General features: G+C 45.3%; 2 protein-coding genes across 5 annotated transcripts; both read left to right on the plus strand.

The window, feature by feature from the left end:
• Positions 1-682: 682 nt before the first annotated feature.
• Positions 683-6,297, plus strand: LOC133890521 (uncharacterized Rho GTPase-activating protein At5g61530-like). 4 transcript variants are annotated; one of them, XM_062330917.1, is made up of 10 exons: positions 683-922; positions 1,351-1,417; positions 1,770-2,011; positions 2,616-2,678; positions 2,773-2,791; positions 3,179-3,277; positions 3,362-3,439; positions 3,533-3,777; positions 4,862-5,018; positions 5,790-6,297. In XM_062330917.1, the coding sequence occupies exons 2-10, from the start codon at positions 1,357-1,359 to the stop codon at positions 5,933-5,935; spliced, it is 1,110 nt and encodes a 369-aa protein (XP_062186901.1). In that variant the 5' UTR covers positions 683-922; positions 1,351-1,356; the 3' UTR covers positions 5,936-6,297. The 4 variants fall into 4 exon arrangements, with proteins under 4 accessions (XP_062186901.1, XP_062186900.1, XP_062186903.1 ...); XM_062330916.1 differs by having other exon boundaries at positions 684-844; XM_062330919.1 differs by having other exon boundaries at positions 686-844; positions 5,793-6,297.
• Positions 6,298-6,712: 415 nt separating this feature from the next.
• Positions 6,713-9,007, plus strand: LOC133890520 (transcription termination factor MTEF18, mitochondrial-like). The gene has a single exon (XM_062330915.1). The coding sequence runs from the start codon at positions 6,896-6,898 to the stop codon at positions 8,609-8,611; it is 1,716 nt and encodes a 571-aa protein (XP_062186899.1). The 5' UTR covers positions 6,713-6,895; the 3' UTR covers positions 8,612-9,007.
• The last annotated feature ends 9,952 nt before the right edge of the window (positions 9,008-18,959 follow it).

Consider the following 18,959-nt stretch of genomic DNA (forward strand, 5'->3'; position numbering starts at 1 on the left):
AGTTTCATCACCGCAATAATCCGACTTTACTAGATTCGTCACCTTACTAATCTAACTTCACCAAGACTGTCTTCACTTACTTAACTCGACTGTCTCCACTTACCTTAACACGACACCATCAATATGACGGTCCTCCAGCACCCACCATCACTGCCCCTACCAAACTGCCATGCGTCCTCTGGCCTCAAGTCCGACAACCATGATCCATAAATCCTCCGCTGCTAGCTGCCATCGATCGAGAAATTTAGCATTTTCAGCCGATTGAAATATAGAAAATGTGGAAAATAAAACCATTGGATAACAGCCACCGGAATAATCACCTCCGAAAGCAAAGAAGTGCCGTTTCCTTGATAGTCAAACGTGAACATGCAGCTGCGGGCGCAAGCTGCCGTTGAGCCCGAACTAAAACAGGTAGTCAAGTCAATTGAATGCACGCACGTTCCTGTCGTCCCATCCACCACCGTCCACCAATCCAACCGCTCAGCCCACTCCCCTGCACCGCGCCGCACCACCACCACCAGTTTCACTTCTAGAACCGGCCGTCGGGTTCCGCGACTCTCCCGGATCCACGTGGAGGCAACTGAGATAGATACCGCGAGAGGCTCGCGGGCCGCGGCACGGCGCACGTCACCTCCGGGAATGGGAAGCCCAATCCCGCCTCCGCCATTGACTCCCCCTTCTCTGTCTCTCTTTCTCTCTCTAGAATCCAAAGCAGAAGCTGCGCACAAACAAAAAAACAACTCGTTTCCAGCTCGCGGAACAGACGGTGGCCTCGTAACGGAGTACCAGTCCTCTCGCTTTCTCTCTCCGATTCGGCTCCATTCGACGGGTTCAGGAGAGAGAGGTAATTGGCCCGCGCGTCGATCGGCTTGAGCTCTCCATCCATTTCCGCTCCTCCCGCCGATTCGCCGGATCGGGCTGGGTTCGTTCGATCTCGCGTTTCTTTTTTTTCTCTCCGTCGATTTGGTTTTGATCTTCGCTTCTTCCTGTGGGGAAACTTTGGTGGGCGCGGAGTGCGTGATTTTCCTCGGTTAGGGTTTGAAACTCACCACTTTTGATCTAGTCTTGGGTTGCTTTGGAGTTTGCATGGACTTGGGTTTAGGACCTCGCAATCCGTGCGGTTTAGCGTCTCCGTTTGGTCGCAATCCGTGCGGTTTAGCGTCTCCGTTTGGTCCGTTTGTAGTTCCAGCCTTCAGGATGTCTGCTTATTCCAGTTGTTCTTACTGCTGCGATACAAGAGTGGTTTGGATTTCACCTTTGTCATGCTCTACTGCTATAGAGCATAGTAGGTTCATTTTGTGGTTCTGCAGTGGCTTAGTGGCTCAGTGGATGTTCCTTGCTCCTGCGCAGGTAGTGATGCCGCTGGCGGAGTCGCCTCAGTGGCGCCGGAAGGCCACAGATTTCTTCTCTACCTCCAGTAAGTTTGTTCGGCAGTAATATCATTTTGCTTTTTCATGATGATGTTATGATTTTCTTTTTCTGAACAAAATGATGACGTTGTGATTTACTAGTACTGTGCACTGCCCATTTCTTGAACGAAATGATGATGTTGTGATTTACTAGTACTGTACACTGCACATTTCTGGCGCCAGAGGCCCAGAACCTCTGTGCACTGATAAAGATAGTGATTCTCATGTACTTCGGAAACTATCATTGAATTACCTATAAGTGCTGAGAGTGTGACTGCGCACACTGTTTGTATCCTAGCATTCTGTTAGATCCTGCTTTGCCTGCTACTTTAACCTTACTGTTTGGACATTTTAATGCAGGTTTCAAGCTGAAGCTGGCAGGGCAATCAGCGGGGGATAATATAGCTGATGCCGCTGGGAAGGTTGGGTCGGTTGTGAAGAACCGGTGGGCCGTCTTCCAGGAGGCTAGGCAGCGGCGGCCACCGGGTGAGACAGTGCAGGAGCGTTTCGTCACCGCTGCTGCCACCACTGGGGTGCTTTTGAGGAAGGGCATTTCAGAGACAAAGGAGAAGGTTGCAGTGGGAAAGGTCAAAGTTGAAGAGGTATGTCTGTGTTTCAACAAAATTTACTTTGACCTGTTATTTGTTTAGTTGTAGTTTCAACTGCTGTGAAGTTTTATTCATTGTGTAACTTTTTGTTCTGATCATTGTACCTGTCAACTCTAGAATTATTACCACAATTTATGTAATGAAGTGAAAAATCAGTGCCTTATTTTGTTAGTTGGTCTGCAATTTACCTGTCGTGTATCATGTCAGCGTAAAGAATGGCTCGGTAGTGAACTAAATCAATGCCAGCCAAAAAAAGGAGTAAAATGGTTTTTCGCTTGGTATGGTTTATTCCTATTCTTTTGCAACCCCGGAGTAGGTCTTTTGATATGGTTCTAGAGTAACAAGTAGCACACCTTGGTTATTGACATTTCAGGGTATGACAATCAGGGCAGAATTGTTGGTATCTTCAATAGCTGTTTGAATGTATTTTAGGGGAAAATCGAAGTCATAAATACCTCTATTGATAACATAATGTTATCTTGGAGTTTGGGCCTTGCATTCCTTTTATGATGCCTTCTGTTACACCATTCTCTATAAAAGGCAACAGTGTCTTTGGGGAGGCTGATATTTTTTTCTTGGTCTCATGTGCCCCTTGCAGGCTGCTAAAAAAACTGCAGATAAGAGCAAGACTATTTTGAACAATATCGAACGCTGGCAGAAGGTTTGTTATTTGTACTTCTATTACCTGGTAACACAATTTTCACTTTTTTGGAGTACACTGCTGATTCTTACTTCCTTCTGATTCTTTGCCCCAGGGAGTCGCGAGCACTGATGGTATGCTCACAACTCGTTGTCTCTAGTTATCCAAGATGCATGTCTATCATAATTGCCAAGGCAGCTAAATTTTCTTGTAGCATCAAGGCAGCTTATATTTTCTTGTAGCATCTTGGCAGCTAAAGTTTCTTGTAGCATAGTCGTAGTCCTGCAATCGTAAGCCTTAAGTTGTAGCTACATGATTAGCATTGCTGTTCTTTGCCTGGCTTGTTTAACAAATTCTTCATTAATAGTTTTTGTAAGTTCATTTCTGTTCTGTGTATCGGTGAATAGTTATCAGTGAGAAATGACCCTCTGACTGCAAAATTCAAATAGCTATTGGAGCCATTGTACAGGAGCAGCAATGAACAATGAGAAATGACCCAATATTACCTTGTAATCTTGCAGTCTTTGGTGTTCCTATTGAAGCCACTGTACAACGAGAGCAATCTGGTAAAGCTGTTCCCTTGGTGCTAGTGAGGTGTGCAGACTACCTGGTTATATCAGGTGAACTGGCTGAAATTACATAGAAATTATTTTATCCATTTCATTTTAATACTGAATCTGATATCTGAATCATTTTCTTCCTAGGTTTGAATAACGAGTACTTGTTCAAATCCGAAGGTGACAGAAAAGTTCTTCAGCAATTAGTTTCTCTTTACAATGAAGGTATCACTGCCACACAATCATATTTGAGCTTAGCTTTTGTAGACATTGTTTTGTTCATTAGCGTGGGCCTCTGAGTTTATTCATGTTTTGCAGACTCGGGCGCATCTTTGCCTGAAGGTATTAGTCCTATTAATGTAGGTGCACTTGTGAAGTGCTACCTTGCCAGCATCCCTGAGCCACTTACTACATTTGCACTTTATGATGAGCTTAGAGACGCGAGGGTTAGCATTCGTGATCTTAGGAACATATTGAAGAAGCTTCCAAATGTGAACTACATGACGCTAGAGTTTGTTACAGCGTTGCTACTTCGAGTAAGCCGTAAATCATCACTTAACAAGGTAGATCCGATCCCTAATTTTAGTTCTTTTTTCTCTCTGTTCCATTTGCAAGTTGTTTTTCTTTATGTTTCTTGGACACTATTGCAAGTTGCCAATACAGATCAATGAACAGGGTTATTGCAACAGTTCGGAAAACACCTTTTAACATTTAGATTCAGTGCATATCTGGAGCCACCAAATGTGGACTTGTATGCCTGTAACATTGTACCTGTCTTCTGTATTTTACTCATGAACTTTGACATTACTCACAAATGTTAGGAAGTGGTATTTAACTCAGTTTGACAGTTTGGGTTCTGAATGCCTTTGGTAACAAGTCCTGTAACAGCCACACCCTGTTTGAAACTTTGAATAATGTAAAGCAATGCTAAAAATCAGCAAAAACTGTCCATAACATCTTTAGGAGTAGCATGGACTGAGCACTCAACCCATAGACCACCCAGTTTTTACTTTTTAGAGAATATTGGCTCGATTGCCCCTAGTGATTTCTGCGAAAAAGCCCAATTACCATTGAATAAACTGTATAACACATTTATAAGGGTCTAAAGACTTTTGAAGAGTTGGCCACCGGACGGTTTGAGAGTCCTGGATTAGATCTGCCTATATCTCTTTGACGATAACCTTCTTATTACCAAAAGAATTAAATATCCTGTTTATATATAAAAAAGATCTCCAGTCGACCCCAATGGGCTTATGTTTAAATGGTTGAATCTGTTCTCACTTGTAATTCCGATCACGCATTTGGTGGCCACTTCCCGTCCGATCCGGACATTATGCACGACCAATGTAGTTAACAGAAGGCACCGTCATACATCTTTGCACCTGTTTAATGTCTTACTTAACAGGGTTGAGACAGCAACCACCAGCCATGAATTTACTAGATGGTCTTCCTCTGTTCTGTTTGTAGATACACCACATTGTATACCTTTCCACAGCGAAGCATTTCATAATGTAGTAATTTACATATGAGAAGCATGTTGATTTTATTTTAGCATTTCTAGAGTTGGTCTCTTTTGTCCTAAACTAGTATAACTAAATAGATGCATTTATTGGGTGGGATTTTACTAATTTTTGGTATCTAACGCAGATGGACTCTCGTAGCCTTGCTGTGGAATTTGCACCTTTGATCATGTGGCAGCAAGGCGATGCTGGGACAGATTTACGCAATCACCTCAAACTTACCCTAAAACCGCCTCCAAAAATTGTGGATTCAACATCAAATGCAGCCACATGGGACCTGTTAGGTATGTAAATTCTACTTTTTTTAAAAAAATATTATGATAAGTTAAGGAAATTTCGTAGTGGTAAAAAGGCAATCACATGTTTCCTTGTTCGCACATAGGATAATTGTCTCTAACCATTGTGGCATGAAGCATTTAAGTCTGTTCTTGGCCATGCTCGCTGCCTTTCTGGTAGTTGTCTGTACCAATTGTGGCATAACGCACTTAAGGCTGCTCTTTGCTCATGTTAGCAAATAAAGGTACTTGCTGCCCTATATATGATTGTCTAGTATGTTTGATTTGTGAATGCCAATGGTCCACTATGAATTGATGATTTTGTGGCAACTGCCTACCAACTACCAACTGAAAATGAATGTGAGATCCAATTAGAAGCAAAAGAAGTTACTGATGTGTGAACACGGCGGCCCATCTGTGATCCATTAACTACTTTTGCATTACATCAACTGACATTTAGGACATCATTGAAAGCCATGCTAATCAGAGTTCAGCTTAGGCTGGTAGTGATTGATAGATTAGGCTTCTTGAGCTGATAGGCCATTCCCTTGAAAAGTTGTCAGTATGGGTTTTATGTCAGCATACGAGCACAGTTTCAGGTGATTTCATCTAGAAACGCCCAGCTATATTGTTTGGTAGTTTTTTCTGCCCATGAAGGTAACTAGTTGTTCAGTTCACAGTAGACTATTCGGTCAATTGGATTGTATGTTTCACATAATTTTTAGTTTGGATACCAGGACTACGTTTATGTTTGTTCACATAGATTTCTTCTTTGCTCAGCAGACGAGGACGACGAGGACGCTTCATCCCAAATACCCTTGGATGATGCTTCGCCTCCGGACTACAGTTCCATTGAGGTCATCCAGTGTCTGATTGAGCATCACAATGCCATTTTCACTGATGCAAATGAAACCGTGTGGAGATGATCAGCATATCCTCTTTAGATCTCTTGGTGGTGGTAGGTCGTGCTATCTACAAGTTCCAGGTAGGAGGATGGATTACCGCGCATTATCGTTAGGGATAAGCATTTTGGCCGGAACATTTTCGGTGTAGATTTGTATATACGCTAGTATTGTTTGTCATGCCTCATCAATAAGAGTACTGGGATGTAAACCAGATGGTGGACGTGATTGTGCTGTTCTGATGCGTTTGCTGAATTCAGTGGATAGGTGTTGCATAGCGAATGTTTTCTTCCACGGCTAACTGATGAACATGGTGATAACTTCTACAACAAATCGATGTAAATATTGCCTTACAAAATCAGATCTATAGAGCATAATCAAATTTATCTTGACAGTTTAAGTAGGCATTGATCTCGGGAACTGATTACTTTGGTAATTGAAGTTAGCGTAAGTGACGTAGGCCCTGCTTGGTTCACCTGAGGTTAGAGATGGAATGAAGTGCTCTCTCACTCTAGGAGCGGCTAAACTGGTTGCCCCTGCTGGAGATGATGACGTGCGGCTAATAAGATGGGCTAGCGATTCCGGGATCGAAACTGAACCGTGTTGGCTGGATTTTGTATTGTATGCCCTTGTTTGATAATACTAAAATTCCCGTAAAAATACCTTTCTTGTTGAGAAACTAATTTACGCATATTCGAAACATGAAGAGATCCTTTACATGTTTCAAAGAGTTGGATTCCTTTAAATCAAATTGATATGAAAACATTATGAAATGTCTGGCATTCTGAACATGTTCTTCTAATGTCGAATTTCTGGGGCCTAATCTGAACAGGCCTTGTACTGCAAGGTTTCCACTTATTCATCAAGCAAATGCAGCCCCAGCCAGTCACAGAGAGAAACCCTAACTAACCCCTTTCGCTCTCTCTCATCCCGTGGAGCTGAAGCTGGGCAATGCCGTAGAGCAAGCAGAGCCGGCGAGCCGCCATGCCGCTCCGCGCCGCGCTCCGCCTCCGCCGCCTCTTCTCCACGGACGCTGCCCCCGCGCCGTCGAGGCTGCGCAACCTCCCCTACCGCCTCCGCCACGCCGCCGTCCCCGCCGCGCGCGCCGCCGTCTCCGAGTACCTCCACTCCACGCGCTGCCTCCCGTCCTCCCACGCCGACTCCATCGCCGCGCACTCCCCGCGCTCCCTGCTCTCATTCCTCGCCGCGCTCCCCGCCGTGCCGGGCACCCTCCCCACCGCCGAGCTCCCGGCCTTCCTCCGGCGCCACCTCGCCTTCAACCCGCTCAACGAGCTCCCATTCTTCCTCGAGTCCATCGGCGCGCCACCCCATGCTGCCGTCAGCGCGCCCCGCTCCGACCTCATGTTCCTCGCCGACCACCCCTCCCTGCTCGGCTCCGTCGCCGCGCTCGCCCACTTCGGCTTCCCCTGGTCCCGCCTCGGCTTCCTCTTCCCCGCCGTCCTATTCGGTGTGCCCCCGGATCTCATCTCTGCGCGCCTCGCCGCACTCGAGGCCCGCCTCCACCGGCTCCCTCGCGCCGCTATCATCGCCGCCTGCCTCACCTTCCCCTCGCTTCTCGAGTGCGATCTCTCCGACGGTGACCCACTCGTTAAGGATCTTGGCACCGCGTTTCGATCGCTGAGATCTGATTTGGGGTCCAGCAATGACATTGACGCGTTCTCGGGGGTGTGCCGGAGGATGCAAATGTTCTATGATGCTGGAGCAGAGCTTGGTAGCATTGGGGGTCTTGTCGGCGGCAGCCGCAGGGTGTTTCTTGAGGTAGACGAGAAGAGGATTGGTAAGAGGTTGAGATTCTTCAAAGAGCTGGGGATAGTGGGGAAGGAGTTGGGAAGGTTCTTGCTGACCAATGCCGGGGTTTTTGACCTTGATTTCTCTGATGCGGTGATCTCGGTGCCAGAGTACTTGCATCGAGTTGGGCTGGCAGATGATGAGGTTGATGCAGCAGTAGGAAAGCACCCGTATGTTGTTGGGAAGAACCGGCTGGAGAATCTCCCCAGGGTGCTGCGGGCAATGGAGCTGGAGCATCGGTTCCTGGAGAAGATTTCTGTTGGTGGGGAGAGCTTGCGTTATTTGACACCAGATTTCGTGTTGGAGGATGGTAGTTTTGATACAGAGGTTGAGAGGGCATTCTTGGATGGGATGGCAAAAGTGAAGGCTGAGAGGAAAGCAAAGCATGTGGACAACAAGCTGGAGTTTTTGAAGAGCATTGGGTATGGTGAGAATGAAATAGCCACAAGGGTAATTCCTTTCCTGAACAGCACTCAGGATTTGCTGCAGGAGCGGTTTGATTACCTCCTGGAAAGAGGGGTGGAGTACAAGATTCTGTGTCGGATGTTGAGCGTTTTTCCAAAGGTGCTGAACCAGGGCAAGGAGATAATGAGTGAGAAGTTGAACTACCTCACAGAGGAGCTGGGTTACTCGTTGGAGTACCTTGATTGCTTCCCAGCATTTCTGTGCTTTGATTTGCAGAACAGGACCAAGCCTAGGTATACAATGCTTCGGTGGCTTCAAAAGCATGGCTTGCTGAAAAAAATATTAGCCCCAGCAACAGTGCTTGCTAACTCGGAGAGGAGGTTCATTACAAACCTCTACATTGTGCATCCTGCAGCTCCAAAGTTGTGGCTTGAGTGCTTCTCTTCAAGAATACATATGGAGTATTATCTCAAGAACATGTCTTGAATTTTATTGACATGATTGTGAGAGGTACAGAGGATTTGTCATGTGCATCATGTGGGTTGGAGGTACTTGTTAGTTGTAATCGTTTTCCATTGTGCAAAATTCTTCGCTCCTGTGTATTTAGCTGTAGGGCGCAGGATGTAGCTTGAAATGGAATATACCAATCAGATAGCAAACCTTATAACTTAATTTGGCAAAACTGTGCTGTAAATTTGAACTCAACTCTGAGGTCAGTCACATTTCCACAATCCCTTTTGTGGCTTTGCACTGATTAGAACAATATGATGAATAGATGAAACACTGCTCCTGATAACAGTTAAAATGACAGTTTATCGACGGTGCCATAGTTGTAATTTAGTAGCATTGTTATACATCATCAGATTTCCCTGATTCCCTTGATTGAAGCTATATGCTGTTTTGGCATGATTTCTGCCACCTTTCAGATTATTATTCTTTGGGTTGGCTTATGCTGAAAAAGTGAGCATATGTGTGCAAGAATCCTTTGCCTTCAGTCAAAAGAAGAAGAAGGAGAAGAGAGTAAATAACACTTATCCTTTCTGTTCACAAGATAAATAAAACAAATGAGTTATTTTGAGAATTAATGATCATATGGAAAATGAATATGGATTTACTACCTATACTTCTGCTTTCCTATAGAGGCTCTGCCATTGTTTCATTATTAGATGGTTTAGTTGGATGCATTCTTGGAAGCCAACAAGGAGAAAAAAAATTAAGATGAAGAGTGTTGCCGGTTTCAGCTCATGTGTTATGTGGGGTAGGACATATAGCCGCCGCAATGGGAGGAAAGTGGCGGCAGTGGCGGCAGGAGCAAAATCAGGGTTAGGAATAAGTTTCCTTTTTGATAAAAGATAAGTTTGGTGGGAATTGGTTTTATTTGGTTAGGATATATGGTTTGAGTTAGTTTCCAATTCAGCATGAGATAAGTTAGGAAAGTTAGGATTTGGAGTTAGATTGTGATCGTAATATCCTCGCTATATAAGGAGAGGCAATATTCATAATTAAGCAACGAATTAGAAGTCCTATCTCCCTCCTATTTCTCTCTCTCTCCCTACCAGCCGAACTCCTCCCCCTCTTGCCTTTCTTCTCCGGTAACACCACTGTGGGGAAGCGGCGTAGAGATAGGTCTTGCCCTCCCGTCAACCACGACTACTACCTCCGCAACCTCCCACCATCCACAAGCCACAACATCATGCCATAAAGGGTAATGTTTCTTGGACCTTCTGAAAGACAAAGATTAGCAGTCCTTGTATGTTACTTGGCTTAATGCAAGACCTTATTTTGTGTTGATACCTGAGAACTCAGTTAAGTACTCATTTAGTTAAATACGCTTGTACGGATTAAAGGTATGTATCTTTTTATACATATGCCCTATATGGTAGACTCATTTTAGCTTTTCTGGAGCTAATCATTGTGAGTGTCTAATCTTATGTGCTATTTGCTATTGTCAGAGGAAAGGAAAAAAATATCCAATAGAAGTCTATTGCTACCCTTCCCGACCCTGCTTTCAAACCAATAGAAGCGAATTATATGATATGTTTAACTTAGGAACAAGTTTGGAGAAGAAAACTGGCATGGCAGAGTATTTCCAACTGTGTGTGATTGTGTGCAATTTAGTTCCTTACATACATCTCCCAGCACATATTTCACTGTTTTGTTGCCAACAACCTAATGGGTCTTCTTTTCTATAGTTGAACACCTAACATTCCATCATGTTATTTTGTATCTTCAATGCTTATTTTACATAGATGTGTTAGCAAATGTACTGTTTTCAGCGAAGTTGTTCTGATCCACATTCATGCTCAATTGCCATTTTCACTGAAAATGAAACTTCTATTTAGAGACCCAGGTTTGTACACTAGCAAACCATGCATGCTCTCGTTTTTATGTGCTGTTCTTTTTTGGTATTTTCTGTTTGTATAGCAATGTCAAAACCTTGCTGGTGCTAGGGGTGAACAGGCACTCGAATTTCCTGCCAATGTTGTATATGCATTAGCTAGGGATATTCTAAATTGCAGGGTGTTGGAACACTAAAATGTGTCGAACTGGTGCCTATGTATTGACACAGTGGTACCTGTCTTTTGGAAGCAGTAAATTGTCCCAGTGGTGCATTTTTTCCTGTTTTACTTCTCTGTTTTTGAGATGAACTCTTCACAGAAGACTTTCCTTTCTGATATCTGAGGTGTAGCTCATTAAGATTCTTGTTATAATTTCCTTTCTTGCACTTTCGGATTGATATGTTCGCTGCCCCATGATTTCTGGAAGGTAAATGGGTAATTTTTATACTTGAGAGTATATTCTTATATGTATGTGCCCAGCAAGGCTTCCCCTTCCATTTTATAGTATTATTTTATATAATTATGCTGTTGAAAGCATATCACGTGCAGAAAAATTCCTATTCTCCTGCTAACGTTCTTTTGTCTGATGGCCAACACAACCGATAGACACTGTGCTCTGTTGTGGAGGTACTACTTCAGTTCTTGCTATTGTTGGCAAACGTTTCAGCCTAAGATATTTAGATAATGTATTGTGATATTTATGATGGTGCACTATCGTATTACTATATCTGTTATAGAATCTTAGTCACTATACGGTACGTGAAGTGATAAAATATCAAAAGTATTTCTCTAGATATATGATTGTAAAATATTATCTTAGGGGTAAACAAGTAGTTTTCATTGCTCATTCTCTCTATAAATATACCCTCTAAGGATAGGAGAGGGAGGACTCTAGTGAATTTTTCTTATTACACAAACGATATTTTTTTTTGCTCTTTTTTTTCCCACTCACAGGATTCGTCTTCAAGCTTTAGCCTCCTTTTATGAGTGGGGACCTCGCTATATTTGTTGGAGCTTGCTTTATGTGTCCTAATAGCACGCTGTTCATGGGGATGTGAACAAAGAGCCTTGCTAAAAGGAGAAAGAAAGAGAAAGCACCAAGTGCCGCGAGCAAGACGCTGGTGTGCAGGCTATCTCTGGTCCGGATGTGTCATCGCCATACGAGCAAACGTAGTTTTATGCACGCGTGGAAACACCCTCAGTGCGAATGAGCTGTAGCCAAAACTACGTGCGTATGTGCACGCCAGCCCGTACTTGTCTACACCTGCAACTGCGAGCTGGAGTATGCTCTCACCCACCCTCTGGAGAGAATGAGAGGGTCTCTTAGGCCCCTCCAAATACGTTCGGGATAAAAGGGATGTAGCTGCGAGCGCCATTCCGTGAGCATGGCCCCATTGGCATCTTGTGAGTAAAGAGCCCGCACTTCCATCGGTCCAGATGAGTGTGAACGACAACTGTGGCGTACTGCGAGCCACTCCCAAGACCATTAGAAGGAAAGGCTAACCCATATGAGAGCAAAAGCAAAGGTAAAACCCATGCGAACCACCACGTACAAGGTAAGTGCATGCATCTATTTATTGTGCAACCATTAGATATACCTTGTTCATTACTAGTATCAACTGGTGGTCAGTTGGACCTGCAAGTGGACTAGCTAGTACTCATGCTAGTATTTTCATCGTTACGTGTTAATCTCTGGGCAAACGTCCACTGCACTTAGTCGCTATCAGCTTTGGGGTGTTGAAAACCTTCGTTTGTTAACACCAAAGATTTGCACTCGAGCTAGAAAGATAATGGTGAAAAATAGAGTATACCCGTTTAAATACCATGAGATAAGGTTATAAATGCTCCACCGTGCATGTAGTGGCATAGATAGAGCAGATAGCTAGTAAAAAATAGACTATCTCACCTGACGCACACATTGTCCACAGCAGAGCATGGCGTCGCAACACTTGACAAAAGCTTTGCGTTCACACCATGACCTAGGGATACTTACTCTCATGGTATAAGAAATAGTAGTATATTTTATTTACCATATGCAGAAGAGATAGTAGCATGCATGTGAACAGTACGGAAGAATAGCTCTTAACTTTTGTGGTACCCACATTTTCTTACCACTAGCAAGCTTATCTTGTGTCAGCATGTCAGAACATTTAATGCACCTTTGTTGTGGCCACTAGCTCCTATTAGTTGTCGTGCTACGATACACATATTCTAACAAATTCATGCAGCTGGCCAAGGGCAACCTAGAGCATGTGCTTAGCTTTGGCAGGTCCTCGAGTTGCATCAGCATGTTGTCCATCGGGCCACTCCGGAGGCCGAGCGCTCCGCGCCATCTCCACAGACCATGCCAGAGGACAGGCACTCTGAGGTACCTTCATGCTCCACAATGCCAACACGACCTCCACTTCTCCGCACCTCCATGCACGAAGCCGTCGAGCGGGAGCCTCCCTGAGCCACCACACTGGAGCCTGGCTCGGAGCCTAGCCGGACCAGAGCCTCCCACATGCTCCGGAGCCCCACCATACTTCAGCCTCGATGAGCTCCAACCTCATTGACCTCCGACGCCTCCATGTCTCGCTACCGGAGCTCCATCCTCACTACCGGAGCCCTCCGCGCTCACGACCAGAGCCCTCCACACTCACTGTTAGGCCAGGCACCAAACAGGAAGCACACAAGCAGGGTCGACCGTGGGGGGGGGGGGGGGGCGAGCAGTGCAGCCGCTCTGGGCCCCCAACTCGTAGGGGCCCCCACCTACCCCCCCTCGGCGGCAAGGCGCCAAGGCCTCACCCAGCTCTAGCCCAGTAGACAACAGCCCATCGCAACGAGGCTCTCAGCATTTCCAGACGCACCATCGTTTATGTGCTGTGCGTCGCGGAAAGGCCCAGTCGAAACTGCTCGAGGCGCATGCCAGCCGAAACTGCTCGAGGCGCATGCGCATCGACCGGAGGAGACTGTCGTATGCGTGGCGGCTAGTAGGCTAGAACTCACCTCACCGTGGCCTCGCCAGTCGCCACTCGATTGCAACGGCCGCTTCGTCGTCGCCGCCGGCTGCCGTGCAAGACGACTAGACGAGTTCGCGTCTTGGCGATCGATCTGCTCCTCGTCTGCATGTGACGTTACTGATTCTGGTGAGCAGCAGCAACACCACGTTGCCTTGCCTTGCCATGATGCCATCGTTGCTTTACCAATTGTACTGGTTAGTGATAGATAGTGACAAACACCTTTGGCTTTGGCTAATTGCCTAATTGGCTTTGTTAGGTTAGCTTGGAGCCTTGTAATTGCTTAATTGCCTAGCCAACTAATTGGTTAGATTTAGATTAGTTTCAATTAATCCGATCTCTTTTAGTTTTGTAACTTTGTAATTTATATGAGTACAACCACTAACATGTTAATCTTTTCAATTATCAGTTCGTCCTAGGTATCATGTCATTGAGAAAGTACGCATCGGGTAGCGAAAAAAGGAAAAAGAGAAAATGAGTGGATGAGTTAATAGAATCACAGAAGGGGGCAATGGACAAATTTTTAAGGAGTAATACGGGCAGTTCAAGAAACCCAGATGAGTAGGCGATTGTTGCTGTGGAGGAACAAACTAATATGAACGATGAAGACCAGGGCCCTACCCCTACGGAAGACAATGTTGACATCAACGAGGATGATAACAATGTAAGTGGTCATGAGAACATATTTAATTCATCTGCTACAGAATCTGCTAGTGGTGATATGCAACTAGTTTTTAATATGATATTTATGATCCAAGAAATTGGGATAATCTTGACAACAAAGCTAGGGACATATTAGTGGAGAAGGGGCCTATAAGAGAAGAAAATATTGTATTCCCTTTAGATGACAAATAGACATTTTTCGTATGCTCATTTCTCTAGAAAAACGAGTAATGGAGAGGTTCATGACAGAAAATGGTTAGTCTATTCGAAACACATTGATAGAGTGTTTTGCTTTTGTTGTAATACTTTTAATTCTAGAAATTGCAAGAGTTCATTGGGGCATGCTGGATTTAGAGATTGGAGGCATATTAGTGAGAGGCTAAAAGAACATGAAGTTAGTGTCGAGCATATTACCAACATGACCTTTTGGAATGAACTGAGAGCTAGATTGAGGAAAAGTGAAACAATTGACAAAGATTTACAACAGCAAATCACAAAGGAGAAAGAATGTATAAGGCAAGTTTTACTAAGAATAATTGCCATTGTCAAATTGCTTGGTAAACGTAATTTGGCTTTTAGAGGATCCAATGAGCAACTCTATAGTGATCAGAATGGCAATTTCTTAGCTTGTGTTGAGATGGTTGCAGAATTTGACTTGGTGATGCAAGACCATCTTAGACGTATTCAAAATAATGAGATTCATTATCATTATCTTAGTCATAAAATTTAGAATGAGTTTGTTTCTCTTTTAGCTTCTGATATTACAAATTCTATCATAAAGATCGTTAAAAAGGAAAAATATTTCTCCATTATCCTTGATTGTACCCTAGATGTGAGTCATCAAGAGCAAATGAGTTTGTTGGTTTGATGTGTTAATATGTCCGATGGAAAAATAAAATTAGAGAAGTATTTTCTGGTTTTCTTGATGGTGGATAATACATCTGGTTCTGGGCTTTTCAATGTATTAATTGATTTCATCAAGTCTTTTGGTCTTAATATTGATGACATTAGGGGTCAAGGTTATGATAACGGCTCTAACATGAAAGGAAAATACAAGGGGGGGTGCAAAGACAGTTGCTTAATATTAATCGAAGAGCTTTGTATATGCCATGTGCTTGCCACAGTCTTAATCTTACTCGTTGTGACATGGCTAAATTCTGTGCTAAAGCTATTTTATTTTTTGGAATTGTGCAACAGATATATGTATTGTTTTCTGGTTCTACCAAAAGATGGAAAGTTTTGCTTGAACATATTCCAAGTTCAAGTGTGAAATCATTGTGCAATACTTGTTGGGAGAGTCGAATCAAAAGTGTTAAAGCAATTAGGTATCAAGCTCCTGAGCTAAGGTCAGCTTTGTTAAACTTAAGGGAAGCTGATGATACTGATCCCAAGGATAAGAACGATGCAAACAATTTATTTGAAGTGCTTGGCAGCTTTGAGTTTATACTTGGTATGGTTATTTGGCATGACAATTTATTTGCTGTTAACACTGTGAGTAAGAAGTTGCAATCACCGTCCATGTGCATTGAGTCTATCTTACAGCAAATTGAAGGCATAATGAATTACTTTCACAGCTACAGAAATGAAGGATTTGCTTCTAGAATAATCATAGCCAAAGGTATTGCATCTGAAATGGGTGTAGAGGCATCATTTCCAGTAAAGCATCATTCTATTAGGAAGAAACAGTTTGATGAAACTAATTGTGATGAAGCAAATTTGCAAGCTGAGAGAGCTTTTGAAGTTGATTACTTTTTTTTTGTTATGGTTGACATGGCAATCACTTCATTGAAAACTAGATTTAAAGAACTCCAAGAATTCAAAAGTATATTTGGGTTTTTAATGAGTTCAACAATCTTGAAGTCATTGGATGGTACTGAACTAAAAGACTGTTGCACTAAATTTGCAAAAACTTTCTCTCTAGAGGGTTCATTTGATGTTGAGTTAAATAATCTAATTTCTGAGTTAAGTGTTATGCAGTTGACTTTACCAGATAGACCAATGTCTGCTATGGAGATTTTTGAGTTTGTGAGAGCTGCAGATTGTTATCCTAATATTTTTGTTGCTTATTGGATCTTATTTACTGTGCCTGTGACTGTAGTATCTGCTGAAAGAAGCTTTTCAAAGTTGAAATTATTGAAGAAGCATTTGAGGTCTACAATGTCCCAAGAAAGGTTAAACGGTCTGGCAACTTTATGCATTAAGAAATTATTGGATGAGATTGATATTGATACCATCATTAATGACTTCGCATCTAGAAATGTCCGAAGAAATTTTTAAGGTAATATGTATGAAGTATTCCATATAAATATTGTTTTTGGATGCAATTTAAGTTTTTATCGGTAACAACTCATATATATTAAGGGCCCCTATGTTTAGTTTCGCACCGGGTCCCGAAATCTCAGGACCGGGCCTGCACACAAGCTTTCAGGGAGCACATGAAAGCATTGAAGAGAAGTTAACACTTAGACTCAACACGAACACATACGTGAGCACATGCACACAGAGAAGAAAGCTAACACTGCTTACACCACAGAAGCTCACAAACTGAATACACACGAGAGGAACACCTCACGGCCAGAGCTCTGTCCAGCTTCTCGAACCACTGTGCTCTACGGCTGGAATCCGTCTGCCTCGTTATTGGTGGAGCCCATCTCCGACCATCGGAGCCTCCAAGCCGTGCCTACTCTGGCCTCTGGAGTCTCTGGCCACGACTACACCAAAGCCCCAAGTCGTGCCTACTCTGGCTTCTGGAGTCTCTAGCCACAACTGCACTAAAGCCTCCAGCTGCGCCACTCCGGCGTCGCCTACACCAGCTTCGATGCCTCCGCCCGTGCCACTCTGGCATTACTTAAACCAGCTTCAAAGCCTCTGGCCGCTCCACCCCAGCGTCACCTACACCAGCTTCGAAGCCTCCGGCAGCTCCACTCCAGCGTCGCCTACACCAGAGCCCATCTCTGGCCACCGGAGCCTCCATGCCGTGCCTACTTTGGCCTTTGGAGTCACCGGCCACGACTACACCGAAGGCTCCAAGCAACTTACTCCGGTTTCTGGAGTCTCCAATCACGACTACACCAAAGCCTCTAGCTGCGCCACTCAGTGTCGCCTAAATCGGCTCCAATGCTTCAGGTTGTGCCATTCTGGCATCATCTACCCCAGCTCCGAAGCCTCTAGCTGCTCCACTCCAGCGTCGCCTACATTGGAGCCTCCAAGCTGTGCCTACTCTGGCCTCCAGAGTCTCTGGCTACGACTACACCAGAGCCTCCAAGCCACGCCTACTCCGGCTTCTAAAGTCTCCGGCCACACCTGCACTAAAGCCTTCAACCGTGCCACTCCGGTGTCACCTACATTGGCTCCGATGCCTCTGGTCAAGCCACTCCTGCATCGCCTACACTAGCTCTGAAGCCTCTGGCCACTCCACTCTAGCGTTGCCTACACCAGCTCCAAAGCCTCTGGCCACTCCACTCCAGCGTCACCTACACTGGAGCCCATCTTCGGCCACCAGAGCCTCCAACCCGTTCCTACTCTGGCCTCTGGAGTCTTCGGCCATGACTACACCAGAGACACCAAGTTGCACCTACTCTGGCTTCTGGAGTCTCCGGCCATGACTACACCAAAGCCTCCAGCCGCGCTACTCTAGCGTCGCTTACACCAGCTTTGATTCCTCTAGTCGTGCCACTCTAGCGTCGCCTACACCAACTCTGAAGCCTCTAGCCGCTCCACTCCATCATCGCCTACACTGGCTCCGATGCCTCCAGCCGTGTCACTCTGGCATTGCCTGCACCGGCCTCTGAAGCCTCTAGTTGCTCCACTTTGGCATCACCTACACTGGCTTAAAGCCTCCGGCTGTTGTCGAGCCTCCTCTGACTCGTTGCCACGCTGGAGACCTCCTCCAAGCTCTTACCACGTCGGAGGCTTCCTCCAACTCTGGTCACCTCCGTACCAAAGTCAGAGCTCCGACCCACCTTACCAGAGCTCCGGCTGCTCCACTCTAGCCCCCTACATCGGAGCTCATCTCCGGTCACCGGAGCTTCCAAGCCGTGCCTACTCTAGCTTCTAGAGTCTCCGGCCATGACTACACCAGGGCCTCCAAGCCACGCCTACTCCGGCTTCTGGAATCTTCAGCCATAACTGCATCGAAGCCTCCAATTGTGCCACTCTGGCATTGCCTACACTGATTTCGATGCATCCGTCCGTGCCACTTCAGTGTTGCCTACACCAACTTCGAAGCCTCAGGCCGCTCCACTCCAGCGTCGCCTACACCAGCTCCGAAGCCTCCAGCCGCTCTACTCAAGCGTCGCCTAGACCGGAGCCCATCTCCGGCCACCAGAGCCTCCAAGTTGTGCCTACTCCGGCCTTCAAAGTCTCCAGAGCCTTCAAGCCACGCCTACTCCGACTTCTGGAGTCTCCGGCCACGACTGCACTGAAGCCTCCAGCCGCGCCACTGTAGTGTTGCTTACATCGGCTCTAAGCCTCTAGTTGTGCCACTTTGACATTACCTACACCACCTCCGAAGCCTCCGGCTGCTCCACTGTAGCGTCGCTTACATCCACTCTGATGCCTCCAACCGTGCCACTCTGGCATCACCTGCACCGGCCTCCGAAGTCCTTGTCCGCTCCACTCTGGTATCACCTACAATGACTCTGAAGCCTCTGGTTATAGCCGAGCCTCATCCGGCTCGCTACCATATCGGAGACCTCCTCCAAGCTCTTGCCGTGCTGGAGGCTTCCTCTGGCTCTGGTCACCTCCATGCCAAAGTCAGAGCTCTGAACCACCTCGCCAGAGGCCGCGCGTACTCACTGGAGGCCAACAATCCATTCCAATTGAATATTGAGT

This window comes from Phragmites australis, chromosome 14, assembly GCF_958298935.1.
Source record: "Phragmites australis chromosome 14, lpPhrAust1.1, whole genome shotgun sequence".
NCBI classification, from domain to species: Eukaryota; Viridiplantae; Streptophyta; class Magnoliopsida; order Poales; family Poaceae; genus Phragmites; species Phragmites australis.

Bases quoted from the DNA above. Each gene is read 5' to 3' on its own strand.
- LOC133890520 (XM_062330915.1), top strand. From the start codon at position 6,896: ATGCCGCTCCGCGCCGCGCTCCGCCTCCGCCGCCTCTTCTCCACGGAC.
- LOC133890521 (XM_062330917.1), top strand. From the start codon at position 1,357: ATGCCGCTGGCGGAGTCGCCTCAGTGGCGCCGGAAGGCCACAGATTTC. The intron at 1,418-1,769 runs GTAAGTTTGTTC...ATTTTAATGCAG, and splicing joins AGATTTCTTCTCTACCTCCA to GTTTCAAGCTGAAGCTGGCA. The intron at 3,278-3,361 runs GTGAACTGGCTG...TTTTCTTCCTAG, and splicing joins AGACTACCTGGTTATATCAG to GTTTGAATAACGAGTACTTG.